The sequence below is a fragment of the Canis lupus genome, chromosome 5 (assembly GCF_048164855.1).
Source record: "Canis lupus baileyi chromosome 5, mCanLup2.hap1, whole genome shotgun sequence".
Classification (NCBI taxonomy): domain Eukaryota; kingdom Metazoa; phylum Chordata; class Mammalia; order Carnivora; family Canidae; genus Canis; species Canis lupus.
This window is the reverse complement of record NC_132842.1, coordinates 41,122,303-41,139,823: the sequence shown is the minus strand read 5'-3', so window position 1 is coordinate 41,139,823 and position 17,521 is coordinate 41,122,303. Positions and strand designations below refer to the sequence as shown.

General features: G+C 40.6%; 1 protein-coding gene and 1 long non-coding RNA gene across 11 annotated transcripts in view; one reads left to right on the top strand and one right to left on the bottom strand.

Annotated features, from left to right (window-relative positions):
• Positions 1–17,521, bottom strand: part of SH3RF2 (SH3 domain containing ring finger 2) — a 131,380-nt gene that overhangs the window by 50,506 nt on the left and 63,353 nt on the right. For 7 of the 9 annotated variants that reach the window (XR_012031172.1, XR_012031173.1, XM_072826341.1 and 4 more), the window contains exons 4-5: positions 16,406–16,501; positions 8,977–9,300 (exon numbers count right to left, since the gene is read on the bottom strand). Coding sequence is in view for 7 of the 9 variants with exons in the window: in XM_072826341.1 (XP_072682442.1) it covers positions 8,977–9,300; positions 16,406–16,501 (420 nt within the window). In the remaining 2 variants the exon portion in view is untranslated. The remainder of the gene's footprint in view (positions 1–8,976; positions 9,301–16,405; positions 16,502–17,521) is intronic. The other 2 variants (XM_072826347.1, XM_072826346.1) reach the window with 1 other exon arrangement.
• LOC140633592 (uncharacterized) overlaps positions 1–17,521 on the top strand; it is a 51,359-nt gene that overhangs the window by 23,438 nt on the left and 10,400 nt on the right. The window contains exons 3-4 of one of the 2 annotated variants that reach the window (XR_012031174.1): positions 9,277–9,478; positions 11,107–11,498. This is a non-coding gene — a long non-coding RNA (uncharacterized lncRNA). Of the gene's footprint in view, positions 1–9,276; positions 9,479–11,106; positions 11,499–17,521 lie in introns of those variants that run through there. The other variant, XR_012031175.1, reaches the window with a different exon arrangement.

The following is a 17,521-nucleotide window of genomic DNA, read 5'->3' as shown; positions in this document are numbered from 1 at the left end:
AAACCTAGGCTTTTTCTCCTAGTCTTAGCCCAGGGTGGGAACCAGACCTTAGGAGGAGTGGGAGGATGAGCAAATGGCTGAAGAGACCAGGATGCTGAGGCTGGCCTGAGGGCAGTGATAAGGATATAAACAAGAAGACTGACACAGGCAGGCAGGGGGAGATTAGCCTGGCTGGCAGCGGCCAGTGGAAAAAGGGTAGCAGCAGTTCAGTGATGGCAAACATGCCAAGTGAGAAGGTGGTGAGAAATGAGTCCTATCTTTGAGCTAGGGAAACGCCCAGGAACAAACAAGGAAGAGAGAGAGAGAGAGAGAGAGAGAGAGAGAAACAGAGACAGAAGGGATATAGCGGTTGAGGCATGAATTTTGGATTGCTCAACATATGCTGAGCACCTATGATATACAGGTTTGGAAATCACTGTGAAATAAAGTAGGTATGACAGTACAGCATGTTACACATAATCAGCCCTTAGAAAGTAGTAGTCAGTCTTGTAGAAGAACTACAGCTTAAAAATAATTTAGGAAGAATGATAGATTTGGAAAGTCACTATTTGCAACCTCAAATGAATGTTCATGAACAGCACCTTAAACCATTAGGTGAAATGCTGATGGGGAACCTTATAATGGGCAGAGAAGGCTGACAACACATGAATCTGAATCAATGCAAAATGAGAGACATTCTTTTACATGTAAAATCTGGACCCTGACCTCACATCATACACAAAAATTAACTCCAAATTCATATACCTAAATGTAAAACTAGAAAAGTCTTAGATGAAATTGTAGGGTAAATTTGGTGAAATTGGACTATGCAATGGATTCTTACATATGTAAGCAATGAGGGAAAGAACAGATAAACCGGACATTATCTGTAATTAAAACTTTTGTACTTCAAAGGACTCCACCAAGAACATGAAAAGGCAATTACAGAATAGTAAAAAATTTTGCAAGTCACATGTCTGATAAGAGACATGCACCTTGCATATATGTACATATGTACAGAATTTTAAAACTCAGTAATAAGATAAATGACCCAATTAAAAAATATAGCAAAGGATATGAATAGACAGTTCTCTAAAGAATTTGCATATTCAATAAACACATGAACAGACGCTTAGCCATTAAGGAAATGCAAATCAAAACCACAGTGGATACCACTTCATACCCATTAAGACGGCTATAATAAAAAAGACAGATAGTAAAACAAGTGTTGGTGAAGATGTGGAGAAATTGGAACCCTCATAAACTGTTGGTGAGAATGTACAATAGTGCAATCACTTGGGAAAATAGTTGGCAGTTCCTCAGCTAGACATAAAGTTACCATATGATCTAGCAATTCCATTCCTAGTTATATAACCATGTGAAAACACTTGCCCACACAAAAACCTGTACACAAATGTTCACAGCAGGATTATTTATAATACTAAAAAGTCAAAGAAAAAAACCCAGATGTCCATCAACTGATAGTTGGATAAACAAAATGTAGTATATCCACATAATATTCTACACAATGGAATATTATCAACTATGAAAAAAGAAGTACTGACACCTACTACCATGGATGAACTTTGAAACACAATGCTAAGTGAAAGAAGCAAGCCCCCAAGGACCAAATACTCTGTGATTCTGCTTATATGAGTATAATAGGCAAGTATATAGATACAGAAAGTAAATGGGAATTGCCTAGGGCTGAGTTGGGGGGTGGAGGGAAATGGGGGGTTTAGGGGTGATGGCTAAGAGGTGTGGGCTTTCTTTTTGGAATAAGGAAATATTTTAAGTTATGGTAACAGATGTACAATGCTATAAATATATTAAAAGCCAATGAATTGTGCACTTAAACAAACAAGACAAAAACCAAAAAAAAAAAAAGTACTTAGCATTATCTATGAGGTATTCTTGGAAAGTCAAGCCTGAAGCTGATTAAGTCTGCAGACCTAAATACCAGTGTACAGAAAGCACAGAATAGAGAGGAATGTGTTAAACAATGCTGCAAATATGCAACTGGCAATACTCAGAATGCAAAAATCCAACAAGACAAACTACCTGGCTTCTAGGTAGCCAGGCTACCTATGCATGGCTAAGGACCAAACAAGGAAAGAGGAGTTTGTGGAATAAAAGAAATCTAAGAGACATATCAACCCAATGCAAAGTGTTTCCAATCCATCATCTGGATGCCATTTAAACAAATCAACTGTAAAAAAAAACATTTAGAAGGCTAATATGGACATTTGAACAGTGGCTGACTAATGTTTTTAAGAAATCACCGCCCACACTGATGTAATGAGCACTGATATTATATAAGACTGATGAATCACTGAACTCTACCTCCAAAACTAATAATACACTATATGTTAATTAATTGAATTTAAATTAAAAAAAGAAATTGCTTCCGACTTTCTAATGTGTGAGAATGGTATTATGGTGATGTTCAACTCTTAGAAAAAAATACTAAAACTGGTAAAGAGGTATTGAGATACGTGTGGATGGAATGATAGGATGCCTGAGGTTTGCTTCCAAAGAACCCAGTTGGGGAGCAGGTTCAGGGCTGGGGCTCTAACTGAAGTCAGACTGGCCTATGAGTGTATAATTGTTGAGACTTGGTGTTGTGTACATGAGGGTTCATTATACTCTTCTTTCTGCTTTTGCATATGTTTAAAATTTTCCATTATAAAAAGTTCAAAGACATGTACAACATAGTGATCGACGAGAAATCTAGCAACTGATGTCTATGAAATTTTGACTGCTAAAATATTTAATAACAAAAACAATAATCAAAGTGCTAGCCAAGCACTTTATAGCCACTTTGCCTACTCTGATTTCCCAACAATCTTTTGAGGTAGAGGTTACTCCTGTTCTGATGGAATCCTAAGGCACAGAGTGGCTACTGACTCACCCTAAGTTTCCTCACTGAGATGAGGAAGAGGTGGCTGGGTCCAAGACCATAGGGGTTTCTCCTGGACAAAACACTGCTTCTCTAGGTGGCTTGTGATAGTTTTTTCCCCGGGGGGAACTGGCTGAGCAGAGGGCAGTGGAGTTCCTGTGGTTCTACCTTGTGTCTTTTCTTACTGTTGGATGTCCATCAGGGAACTCCTGTTCAGGTATTACTGATAATTTATGAGAACAGTTCAAGGGGCTGTCTCTGGCCAGGGGTACACTCTTGAAAACTTACCAAACAAATTTCAAGCACCTATTAGGCTCCACAGAAGATACTTTGGGGCAGGTAAGATGACATGGAACAAAACAGTTTGAGCAGATATGTACCCACTCAATGGTGGCTTTCTATTTTTCTAGCCACAACTGTTTGGGACCACCCCAGCCAGTTCAAGAGTGCTCTGATAAATTCATTTATGAATAGGGATTTATTGAGTGAAAAGTGGAAAGATAGAAAATTTTATCTTAGGCGGTATTAACATAAGACTATAAGAATAGGCTAAATATATTTCTGTAAATTACCTTAGAAAAGGAGAGTTAGCTAGAATCCTAAGCATAAACTAGCATTGAGACTGTGTCCAAAGGAAAGAAATTATCTAAATATTGCCATCTCTCATGGCAGTCGGGCTGAGAAACTCCCATGAAAGAGAGAAAGGGAGAGGATCTGGACTAGTAGTTCAAGCTCCTAAAAGTTACTTTATTCAGTGTTTCAAATATAGGATTGAAAGGAAAGACTTACAAGACTTCAGAATTCCCCAAGGTCTGTGACAGCTCATCTTCCCAGGAGCCCAGGAAAGATGCTTGGAGTTGTCATTATTATCCTGGGGGGTGGCGGGGGGGTGGGGGTGGGGGCAGAGGAGGCATGCAGGAGTTAATCACATTCCTACCCTGACTTAGGGAACTGCCATTTTCCACCATCTTATCTCTTTTGTTTTCTGGGTAAACAGAAGAAGGGATCAGGTTTGGTAATTATTTTTAAAAGTCAGAGGTCTTTGACTCTGTTTTTAATTCTCGAGGCAAATTATGTTATTACAAACCTTTACTGTGGTTTTTGGGAAGTCAACAGTAACATAAATGAACAAAACACCATCCCTGCCCTTAAGAAGTATCCAGTCTCAATGAGCATGGTGAAAGATAGGCGCGCAGTATGGATAGTGCAAAGAAGAATGTATAAACAATATGCTGTGAACACAGCGGGAGATACTAATTCTGCCAGGGAGAACCGGCAAGAAGTTCCTCGAAGAAATGGTATGCGTATAGGCCTCTGGGGTGTGGATAGGATTGTGACAGGTGAATGCACCAAAAATAAATTCCAGGAGAAACAGCCTTTAATTTATTCAACAAACATTTGTTCATCGCCCATAATAACACTGATACTATGCCGGGCACAAGGACCCACAGCAGAGTGGCCTAGTGTATACATACTGTGCTTAATAAGGTCAGGGAGATCACTGCAACTTTTGTGTGTGTGCACACTCTTGTGTGTATATGTGCACACACATGCATACATTTTCGTGTGTGTGTGTGTGCCGTTCATATGGGGGATCTCGGAGTGCTGGGAGGGGGACTGTAGCCAGATCATGGAGGGCCTAGAATGCCTTCATTTATTTAGGGGAGAGAGCACAGGTCTCCCCTCAAATCCTGGGTCTGTTTCTCACTTTGAGACCTTGGGCAAGTTGCCTATCTTTCTGTCCCCAAGTTTTCCTGTTTGGTAAAATGGGCATAGCAGTGCATACTCTTAACAGTTGTGAGGATAGTCTGTAGGTTTGCAAATTGTTATAGTTTCTGGCTTTTAGTGGCTGCTCATTAAGCAGCAGGTATGACTTCTTCTGTGGACTGCAGGCAACCAGTCTGGGCAAGAGAAGCAGCTGAATGGATCTGGGTTTTCAAGAAATTGTGATAGAGGCCATGATTAGAAGAATGGGTGGGAGTGAAGGGGCAGACAGGGTGAGGGTGGTGATTGAGCCTGAGCTCTGGGAGAACAGGAAGGAGGCTGAAGCAATGGTCTAGGCAAGAAATGAGGACCCAAACTAAGGCATTGAGATGGAATGGACAGAAGCTATATAACTAGGTGGCAAAATGAGCTTGCTGACTAACTGAATGTAAGAGGTGAGGGAAAGAAAAATCTCTGGAATGGTGACAGGCTTTTTTCTAGGTGTCCAGCAATCCCACTAACCTGGATCTGTGATACAGGAGGAAGGGCAGGCTGCAGGAAGGGGGACTGGTGGGGGGGGTGTGTGAGAGAGGAGGAAGTCAGGGGTATACTGAGGGACCAGAACCTCTTAGGAAGTCTGCTGTTAGAGAAAACAAGAACACTTCATTGTTCTGTGAGTGTGGGAGAAATGGGACAAGTAGGCTCTGTGTCATGAATAAGTGAATTTTAGAATCTCTAGAGTGGGCACTTGTGACTTCCACTGCTGAAGGACTTCATTCTAACTTGTGTCCCATGCTGTTGATTTTCTCCTTTTAAGGCATCCCTTCTCAGTGCAGACCTAGGGATCATCTTCAGGACTCTGAAGCCTGAAGGCCAACTCCATGGGTTCCAATCCTCCTACTTATCCTCCTCCATCACCCTTTCCCAGGGAGCCTCCTCAGCCTCCTCGGGTCTAATCCTGAATTGTTTTCTAAGTACAGTTGTATTTAGTGCAACGTTTATCCTTGAGGTCATTTCCTGACATTGTAGCCAAATGTCAGGTGGTTTCCCACAGGTGGGAAGACACAACACCAACAACAGGAAAACAAAATTCCTTGCTTTGGCCTCTCTTTTCATATACTTCTGTGAACATAAAACTGTATTACTTACCATATATGGAAGATAACCCATCAGACTACATGAAAAAATGTTCAGTGTTATTCAGTTCAGAGATGGGCAACAGCTTGCCTCAAGCCCTGACCCTCAGGCCCTGCTCTTTCCTCCTTCCAGAGGCAGATTATTAGCAAGAGTCAGAACCAAACTGGGACCTTCTTAGTATCATCAAGAGGGTTGGGGAAAATCGGAAAGGGAACAGCATTCTCAGTCTATAGCTCTGTGTTGTTAAATTCTGAGTCTTTGTACTGCTAAAGCTAGTGTGGGTGTCAGCAGGGCCTCATCTCATGTTAGAAGTCTTAACTCCACTAAAGTTAGTCATTCATTTTTGTGTCCTTGCTAGATTGGGAGTTCCTTGATAGTAAGAGCTTACTCATAGTATCTTCGGCAGTGTATGTAATGGTTGGACACAGCTGATAATTCATAAAGGAACAAAGTGTGATAGCAAATGACAATCTTTCAGCGTAAAAGACTTAGGGCAATTGTTTGTTGAGGAATGGAGTGGGTGGGGAAAACAATGCTGTAGGGCCTGGAAGTCTAATAGGAGTCTGGTGAAGCGTCTGAGAGAAGGGAGGCTATAGACACCCAAGATGAACCACATTGACATCATAACAGTGTTGCCTGATGAGGCCTCTGTTGAAGACATAGTGCAGTGACAAAAGTGTATGTTCTAATATCACACAGTTCTAGGGTTAATCCAGACTCTCACTGTTTACTATTTACATGAACTATGACCATACTATTTTTGGTGAGACCTTAATTACCTTGCTGTAAAGTGGTGATAACACCTCCTCTACAAAGAGTCTTACTATCTTTTAGGATAGAGGGTGGGACTTAGGAGACCAGCAGCAAATAAAGACTTTGCTATCAGAGGATATTATCCTATCTATCTGTCTATTTCTCTATCCATCAATCATACTAGTCTCAGTAAGTGTTCAGGATTATTATTGCTGTTCTTCTTGCTTTGGTAGTTGAATCCCCAATACTAACTATGGTTGCTAGTATATTGTAAGCACCCAAAAGATGTTTATTGGTTCAAAGAGTTACACTGACCTGTGAGCTTTCTACGGGAAACTATTCCTCTTCCAGTCTTTCCTGTCTGAGTATTTGTCACCACCATCTTCCCAGATGTTTAAGTCAGAAGTCTTGATTCCTTGATTTATGGGGTGCCTGCTAGGAACTAGGGTGGTGCGATGGGGAAGGTAAAGGCAGCTTGAAAAACTAGACCCAAACTCAGCTCTCCAGGATGTTAGAGAAAAAAGGAAGCAAAAGAACTTATCATTTGTTCAATTTTTTACCCATCTTTAGATGTAGCTTATAAGTGAAGCATTTTAAGAGTGTTTTTGACAATATCTGGGCAAACATGTAGAAATACTTATAATCCACTGTCATCTGAATTGAGAAAGGCTATCAGTACTGTGCATAGGTTTCCTGGGAATAAGATATGCAAATGTCATACTTCAGAATTCTCACCATCTGTGAAAACTAGGAAGTAACACTATTTTATTTTATTTTTTTTATTAAAACTTTCTTTGGGGGATACTATTTATTTTAAATCCTACTAGGATTCCCCACTTTGGTTCAGCCTTTCTGTAGATGAGGTAAATGACTGGAAAGAAGAATTAAAAAGGCACATGAAAAGTGACTCTTGGCTAAATCTCTGGGGAAACCAACTTACAGCTGAGTGAGTTTGCTTATAACTACTGAGTGTAGGCTGTACTTTACATATCTATCTCTCTATATAAAAAATGGCTTCAGAAAAATTCAGTTAGTCTTTGGCTTAATTTTGAGTCACTAGGCCCCTCATTTTAGAGGGTGTATATTGTGTGTGTGTGTGTGTGTGTGTGTATGTGTGTTGGAGGGAGAACTGGGTACAAAGCGTGTACGTACTTGTAAAAAAGCATTTGGAATGTGTGTGTAGGAAGAGAAATTTATGGGTTTTTATGTAAGGAGGGAGGATGTGGAGGGAAAAATGTATTTGTGTGTGTGTGTGTGTGTGCCCACGTTCGTGTATGTAGTGCAGATGGTGGGCTGAAGTACACGAGCTGCCAGCCTCTTAGAGATCCAGACAGTGGTGCAAGATATAAAATGTCGTAGACGGTGATTGTTTTCATTTTAGACCAGTACACAGGTCTTTGAGAAGCCCTTGACTTTCTCCTCCTCCTTGTCTTGTTAAAAAGGGATTAGAGTCCAATTAAGTCCTTTAATCCCAAGGTAGAGATTCATGTTTTAAAACAAGATTTACAGCTTCAAAAAAATACATCAGTGCAAGCTGAAGTTTGTCCTTTCAAGTTGCCACCTGCATGGTTCTAAAGAGTGTTTTCAGCAGAATCCCCAACACGCAGTTATTCTTAATTACTTTGCCTCATACCTCCAGTCCTTCATCTTTCAAAGTACCCTTCAACCTAAATAGCCACATGCTGTTAGAAGTACTTCTGCTTCTGGATTGCCACAATCGCCGCTTGCTTTATCTCCCTTCAGTTGGCAATTCAGTGTTCTGGCTTAATAATAATAATACTAAGAGCTAATGCTTATTGGATGTTTAGTATGTGCCAGGCATTGTGCTAAGCACTTTACATGTATTATCTTACTAGATAATACATATAAAAACACGCAGGGTTGGCTTCATAGGTGTGTGACATATGCAGTCACAGGGGCTCTGTGTTTAGAAGGGCTCTTCCCTTGGTTTAATGCTCTGCTGTTGCTGTATAGAAATTCTTAACCATTTCTGAGCAAGGGACCTGCATTTTCACTTTTCACTGGGCCCTGCAGATTATGTAGCCAGTTCTGAAAACACCTAGTAACCCACATTTAACCCATACTTCTCTTTTCCTTCCTTTCCATGTGATGCCTAAGACATCGCCACAGGATGGAACAGTGAATTTCAGTGCCAAAACCTTCTCTGGAAAATGGATGCCCTTATTTGGAGGGAGTACTTTAAGAGACAGGAATCACATCATGGCTTTTAGCATGGGAAAGCAAAATATCTGTGAGGATCCCCAGTGACTCCTCTTAGCCTCAGTTTTCTTACTTGTAAAATGGGGGTAACAGTAACACCACCTAACTCAAGAGGCTGTTTCAAGGACAACATGAGATCATGTGTCTATAGTTCTGACACAGAATATACACTATTAATGCATTATGGCTGCTCAGCAGGTACTCAATATCCACTGTTGCTTGTGACATGGTGTGTGTCACCTGCCTAATCCCAAGGTGCCTTATCCCAAGGGTTTGTTTCCTACCTGTCCCACAGAGCTGGGAGGAATATCTGTTTTCTCCATGTGCTGGGTGATCACAGAAGGGTTGCTGGAGCTGATGAGCACCGGAGTGCTGATCTCTACCATATGGCGCCCAGAGGGAGAATGAACCATTCTGTTGAGAGTGTTCAAGGCTGTTGTGATGGAGAACTGCCCAGGTCCCTTCCTCCTGGATCCAGGGCCCCTGCGGAGGGTGGGCGTGTTGTTTGCTTTGCCTCGGGAGGATGAGGGCACCAGGGACAGGGTCTTTGTGCGGGCTGACTGCCGGCCTTTGTTCTTCTCTAGGAGGTGTCTTGCAGTGAGGTTTGGCTGAAAACACAGAAGATCCATGAGAAGTCAGTCTCCCTTAGTATGAGCAGCGAAGTCCTACTCAGGCTGGTCTGAAGCCAGTTCAGATGTTACTGTCATCTTTGGTCAACTTCCATCTTTTATCAGTACTTCCCAGTTACTTCACTGTATCAATACACTCTGACAACTCTCTTGCAAAGTAGGTACTGCTCTTATTCTTTACTGAGGTCAGCAGGGGTGAAAATAAACTATGATACTCTTCCCTGATTGGGAGCATTCTTCCTTCATCCACTTTTCCTGGGCACTCTCCCACCCTTTTCCTCCTCTAGCCACGCCTGAATGCCACTGGGTGGGCTGCAGCCCCTGTGTTCGCCCACTGTGGCACTTTACACACCACACTGTTCATTTCCCTTCCTTCCTTCCAGTGGACTGGTGGCCACCCGAGGGCAGAGAGCTCACACAGGTCCATCTCTGCCCTATCCCACAGTGGGTGCTCAGTGAGTATTTGTGGAATCATGTGCACATGAAGCTGCTCTGGTTTATACATTTGATAATCATCTGTGCTAGAATGTGAATCCATTTGGAACTTTGAATCTTTATGTTAAGACCATCTTTTACTACTTCCTTTAAACACTTTCATCTCCCCACCATTATTTCTTGTTCTGTATCTCTTAATCTGTGATATGCTCGTTAATCAGGAAAATAATAAAAGGGGAGGAAAAGAAAACGAATAGAAAAGAAAGAGCAAGCCTTGTTTTGTAGAGTTTACTAATTTCTATGATATAAATATCTACTAGTGGTTTACAACTAGCTAGCAGAATTTCTGAAAAATGTAAAAACCAGCTCTTGCAATCTAGTTCTAGCTTTAGCACAACCACTAACTGTGCTATAGTTTGAGTTCAATTCCTTCAGAAGGCTGAAATACGCTGACAAAGTTGCCCCCTAAAGCCACATATCTCATTCTAATGTAGAGATGCAACTATAGAGGTAAAAGGGAATTTGCCCATTTAAGAACTTTTTATGACAATGCGCAGATGATTAAAATAGCCAATGTAGAAAATCTTAAAGAGGAGGAAGTTCTTACCTTAAGAAGCTTGTGGTATGGTGAACAAGAAAATCAAGAAGGGGAAGTAGCATTATTACGTTGTCTTTAAAGATGAGAGAGCTGTGGCCCAGAAGGGGTGATTTAAAAATGGCACCACCAGTAAATAGACGACAAAACAAGAAAATATCAGATAGAAATGAGTGCTTTGATGTGATAGACAGCAGCAGGGGGAGACGCATACTTTGGGGGAGGGGTCAAGGAGATCCCACTGAGAAGATGACATTTAAGCAAGACACAGATGACAAGCAGGAGCCAGCCATGTGAAGACAGGGCTAAGAATATTCCAGACAGAGGGATCATAACCTAGTGGAAAGACCTTGAGGAGGAGAAAAAACAGTTTGAGAAAAGTCAAGAAAGAAACAGATGCTGGAACAGAGAGAGTGAGGGGCAGGTGGTAAAGTAAAGAGACCACAGAGATAGGCAGGGGCTGGGTCATTAAGGTCCTGGGAGGCTCAAGTTTATTCTAGGTGTAATAGGAAGCCTTTGGCAGGATTAGGTAGAGAAGTGACATGATCTGATTTATGCTTTTAAAAGCTCATGCTACAGTTTGGCAGTTTCTTATAAAGTTAAACCCATACTTAGCATCTGACCCAGCCGTCCCACTCCTACGTAATTACTGAAGAGATATGAAAACTTATGCCCACTCAAAAATCGGTATGCAGATGTTTATAGTAGTTTACTCATAGTAGCTAACAAGTGGAAATGACTGTGTTGTCTTTCAGCTGGTGTGTGGACAAACAAACTCTGGCACATCCATACAGTGGAATATGGCTCATCAATAAAAAGGGACTAGCTGGTCATACACCCAACAACATGGATGAAACTCAAATGCTTTGCGCTAAGTGAAAGAAGCCAGATTCAAAGGCTACATTTTGTATGAATCCACTGATAAGACATTCTGGAAAAGGAAAATTATAGGAGCAAAAACCAGATCAGTGGTTGCCAGTGGTTGGGAGGCAGGGCAGGGGCTGATGATAGAGTCAGCATGCTGTTGTATTTTTGGCAGGACTTTTCTTTTGGAAAAGTTGGAACTTTTGGAACTTTTCTATTATCTTGATGGTGGTGTGGTTATACTGTATGCACTTACCAAAATGTATAGAAGTGGACACCAAAAAGAGTAAATTTTACCGTACACAAATAAATACATAAAAGCTCATTCTGGCTGTTATGCAGAAGTACCAGCCCGGAGATGCCTGGGTGGTGGTTGAGCATCTGCCTTAGGTTCAGGTCATGACCCCCAACCCAGGATGGAATCCTGCATCAGGCTCCCCGTGGGGAGCCTACTTCTCCCTCTGCCTATGTCTCTGCCTCTCTTTGACTCTCTCATGAATGAATGAATGAATGAATGAATAAATAAATAAATCTAAAAAAAAAAAAAAAAAAAAAGAAGTACCAGCCCAGAAGTAGGGAGACCAGTTAGGAAGTTACAGAAGTTGTCTGGGCAAGCTCTGACGGCAGTCTGGACTAGGGACAATGCCTCACATTCCCCAGAGCACCTATCCCTCCATTGTTCACCTGGTAAGAGGACAATATATATTCTTTGAGTTGAATGAGTAAAGTTCTTTATGATTGTTCACAGCTACAATGAAATAAGTTGATTTTTTTTTTTTTTTGCCTCTACCTAATTGTTCTGTCCCCAGGTGAGCAATACTTTCAGTGTTTTCATCAGCAACATTGACAAAGGGCTCTGTGTGACTCTTGGTCTGCCCTGTGCTCTGCCAACATGATTAATAGCTCAGTTGGGGGAGGATTGCAGATCTCTTAAATTTGCATCCACTCATTTGAAATGATATCCTTGAGGTTCACTGGGCTGAGCAAGGTTCACATAACCCAGGCAGGCCTCACTGGAGAAGTCTTGACAGGAATGGGTGTAAGCTCAGCATTTGTTTTACCACCTTTTTATCCAGGTGCTATTCAATAAATCAAGTGATACATTAATAAGAAAAATCCTGTTTGTGAAAAACAAAAAACAAAAAACAAAACCTACAACCAAAAAACCCAAAACTCCCAAACCACCAAAAAAAAAAAAAAAAAAAAACCAAAAAACCAAGCCACGTCTTTCTTACAAGAAAGCTTTCTTTCTTTCCAATTGCTTTACATGGCACTGGTAATTCAAAACTTATTTAAAGAGTTCTCAGCAAGTGCTAGTCTTAATGAAATGACTGGAGTCAAAATTTAAGTACTGCTTTAAAAAGCTCAATTTAGATTTCAAGTAATTTTTGAAAATCAGGTTCCCAGATTAGAGCAACCACTTGATTATCTTTTTCCCCTCCTAGCAATTAGGAGAACAAATGAAGCAATGGCTAGTTTGATGATAATCTGGAGGGTTCTTGTAATCACTAATTTTAGAGGTGAAGTGGTGGGGAGAGTGTCCAAATGAATAATCATTAAATGTAGAAATTTTGGAAAAAAGAGTATCAAAAATGGGTAATAAAATCAATGATGCTTTCTCCCCCCAGGAGCTATGGAGAAGTTTCTTGAAATAATGCAGGGGACTGTGTAAGCTCTGAAATGCAAAAACTGAACCCCCTCCTATGTATCCAGCTAGATATTAGCTGGAGCTGGTCTCTGTCCTTGGAGACTTAACCACTGTCTCCCCATCACTGTAATTGTTCCACTCCAGCAAATGTTGCTTGACCCAGCAAATGCTTCCACCACTAACCCAGGCACATAAAGCACAAAGTAAGGCATGCATTCTTGACCACTCCCCCTACCCTCTCCTCACTTCTGTCAACCTCCAAGTCCTGTGGATCTACCTCCTAAATGGTGTTGAATCTATTCATTTATTTCCAATCTCCTGGTCCAAGCCACAGTCATCTTGTAACTGAGACTGCATGCACTGGCCTCCTAAGTGGTCCTTCTGCTTTTTGTCTCTCCTCTTCAAATTATTCTTCCCACTGTAGCCAGAAAAACAGTCTAATAAACCCAGGTCTGATGCAGAGTTATTGTGTCCCTTAAAATCTTTTGATGGTGTCTACTGACTTCCGGATCAAATCCAAACCTTTTATGATATGGCAAAGACCACAATATCTACTAGATAGTCCTTGTACCCCCTTGTACTTCTCGGCTGCCTTGAAGACAGGTGAGGCTAGGGGCATGGTTCGGGCCAGTTGGCGATGAGTGGAGTGACGAGTGTCACTTCTGACCTGAGGCCATTCACTGGGTTGTAACTCAGTCTTCCTTACCCTTCCCCTGCCATGAAAACTAGGGCAGTCCATGTGTTTCAGATGGCAACTACAAGATGATGGCCCAGCCTCAGTGAATGTTCTGGAGTGACTATGTGAGCAGAGCCTCTCACTGTTCTGTGCCAAACATGTAATGTGGGTGAGAAATAAGTTTATCTTTGTCAAGCCATTGAAAGTTTGGGGCTGTTTATTACCATAGCATAACCTAGCTTATGTTGACTAATACAGGATGACATATAAAGCCCTCTGTGATCTGTCTCCCACTTACTTGTCTGGCTGTGTCATGTCATTCTCTTACTCTCTTTGCTCCAGCTCTAGTATTCTTTTGGTCCTTGGGTACACTACACTTCCTCATTCTGCAAGATTTTTGCGCATGTTACCTCCATTCCCTCAAACATGCTACCCTCCATGCTCACCTACGTAGTTTCTAATCATCTGTCTGATCTTGGCTTAAAAGGCATTTGCTGACCCCCTTCCCACAAAAGTTGCACATCATTCTTTCCTTCTCCTATTTAGTTCCCTCTCCTTCACTCTTTGTATCATTCATTACAATTTGAATTGCTTGGTTAATGTCTGACTTTACAATCCCTGAAAGTAGGGACCCATATCTGTCTGTATCTTTATTTTATTTTTTAAAAATATTTTATTTATTTATTCATGAGAGACACACAGAGAGGCAGAAACATAGGCAGGAGGAGAAGCAGGCTCTAAGCGGGAAGCCCGATGTGGGACTCGATCCCGGGACGTCAGGATCACACCCAGAGCCGAAGGCAGGAGCTCAACCACTGAGCCACCCAGGGATCTTTGTCTGTATCTTTAGACTTTAGCCTAGGACCTGACTTAGCAGGTACTCAATGTAAAATGAGTTGAATGATTGAATATACATATATATATAGGACAGGGGTCACACTGAATGGATTTGTTTTCTAAATTTTTTCTCCTTATTCACTTGTTAAGGTAATTTTTTTTTTTAACAGAGTACCTCTGTGTTAGTAGCCTATGCAGTCTAAGCAACACCTGCTTAGTGTTGGCTTAGACCTAGCAGTCTAAGCCATCAGGTGTTTAAGAGAAGACAGAGACAACTGAGTGGTCAACTAGTGGTGACATTTTATGGAGGAAGCAGGTTTCTAGTTGATCCTTGTAACCTGAGTGAGATTTGAACAGGTGGAGAGGATCGGGTGTGTGTGCCTCAAAGGGGTCTCAGGAAGAGAAAAAGCACTGGTAATGAGAATATTGTTTACTAGACACTGTTAGAAGACCAGCCTCTTGGGACCCATCCTCTTTCCTTCCATTTTCCAGTCTTTCAACATTGGAAGAGCTATAGAGAATCTTGCAGGCTAGGCTGGATAGTGTTCTGGGCATACCATTTGCTTCAAACCTGTTTTGGCTCTTAAGAATGAGAGAATTGGTCTCTTTATCTCCAACTATGTCTCTGTTTTCACCCTATCTTCCTAGATGGTGGAAAGCATGCCTTTTACTGTTCTCATAGCACCCCACTTCTCACTTTTAATGCTTTATGCTTGGTAAGCATCCAATTAATGCAGTTAAACAATGGAAACTCTCTTTTAAATTTGTAATGATCTGCCTCAAGCTAAGGTGAGGCTCAAGGATAGAGAGGTTAGGAACTCCAGATTATAGTATTATTATACTTGAGAAATAAGTAGATATAGTCTAGCATGTGCTCTTCCTTTGTTTTCTTTTTAAAGTAGCTTAAAAAAAATCCAGAAGGAATATATGCTCATTTCAGAAGATTTATAAAATATAAGTTGGCAGGGGCAGTCCGGGTGGCTCAGCGGTTTAGCTCCGCCTTCAGCCCAGGGTCTGATCCTGGAGTCCCGGGATCGAGTCCCGCGTCGGGCTCCCTGCATGGAGCCTGCTTCTCCCTCTGCCTATGTCTCTGCCTCTCTCTCTCTCTGTCTCTCATGAATAAACAAATAAAATCTTTAAAAAATATATATAAGTTGGCAGAAGACAATGAAAATATCTAGATTTTCATTATCTGGTGATCACCACTGTTAATATTTTTGCATATACCCTTCCAGTCCTCTATCCATTTATATATACACACACATATGTATAAAGCTAGTTTCATACAGTTCCAATTATTTATCATGGTAAAAAACATATGACAAGAATTTACCCTAGTAGCCATTTTATTTTATTTATTTATTTATTTTTTAGTAGCCATTTTAAAATATAGGATGCAGTAGTGTTGAGTATATTCATATTGTTGTGAAACAGATCTTCATGACTTTCTGACCTTCTAAATCCAGAACTCTATACCCATCAAATTTTATTTACTTAGCAACAAATCATAAACCTCTTTCCATAATTACCAAATACTCAGTGATATTTATATTCTTCTTTAGAATTATTTTAATGGGTATATATTTTTTCATCACCATAATTTTTAAAAATGAAATCCTTATTGGATATTTAGATTATTTCTTGTTTTTCACCATTATGCACAATGCTATGGCGAACACCTTGTACATATATTTTTGCATACTTGTTCGAATATTTCTTTACAATAAACTCTTGGATGTGGAATTGCTGAATCAAAAGAGATATAGGTTTTTCATGTTATTGATATGGGTTTATTTGAGTTTGAGCATGAGAAATTGCACAATTCACACTCCTACCAGCAGAATAAAAAGGCCCATTTCCCCACACTCTTGCCAGAACTGGGTGTTATCTTCTGGCATCTTTTCTTTGGAGACTTTAGTTACTTCTGAAATAAGCCTTCTATCAAAAAGGCATTTCTCTCAGGTGTCCCTGTGGCACATGTGTATTTCAGGGTAAGCGTATATCAGATGCAGACTTAATACTTACGTACCTCTACAAACAAGATCGGGAAGATGCCTACTTGATCCCCTAACTTGCCTTCTGCCCAGTTCTCATCCACTCGGCTGATCACAGTGATGATATCATCCTGAAAGAGACAAAGTCTCAAGGTCAGCATTTGCTCTCGGTTTTCAGGTGGCGAAAGCTTTCAGTGGAGATCAGAGTGGAATCCCAGATGGTGTAAGGTGCAAGAAATGTAACTCTTTCATAATTTATTTATAAAATCTTCCTCCATTAAGGGCAGTATTTGGGTCACCAAGACCATAAGAGGAGTAGAAATAATTTGGAGGAACAATGGGATCCAATAGAAAATTTGGAAATGTTTCTAATTTTCAATCACCAGCAGAATCTGGGTGTTAGTTTATATTAATTTTATGGAGAAATCAATATGGGAGCCACAGGGAGATAGATTTTTAGCTTAGCAAAAGGCAGAATAAATTTCATTCTAATTTTGAAGACTTTGCAGAACCTATTCAACTTTAATTTTTTTTTATCTTTAAGTAATCTCTACATCCAACATGGGGCTTGAGCTCACAACCCAGATATTAAGAGTCGCATGCACCACTGACTGAGCCAGCCAGGCACCCCTACTCAATTTTTAATGTATCAAATGTAAGGTGTCTTTTTACTCAAAATTTTCTTGTTATAAAAGGTGATAAGTAGATTTGTAGAAACATTTGAAAATACAGTAAACAAAACAAATATTGTACCACAATATAGATACAGCCATTGTTAACATCCCTGTTAGCACATTTCCCCCCTAGATTCTTTTCTATTAAGATAAAACATATCTGTTTTATATACTATATATATATATATATACATATATATGTATATTGATTTTTTAAAACTTTGCTGAAAACATACACTGGTTCAAGAGCTATAGAACATTTCCAGCACCTACAAGGTTCCTTTGTGCCCCTTCCCATCACCCAGTAAGAACTAACCACTATTCTGACTCCTAGTGTGTGTATATGTACACATTCATTCAGCCCATCCTTATATTTCATCTATAAGAAGTCATACAGGACACACTGATTTTTCACTGTATACCATACCAGGAATGCCTTTCCACTTCCATACCCATTCATCAGTCCAAATCTGAATA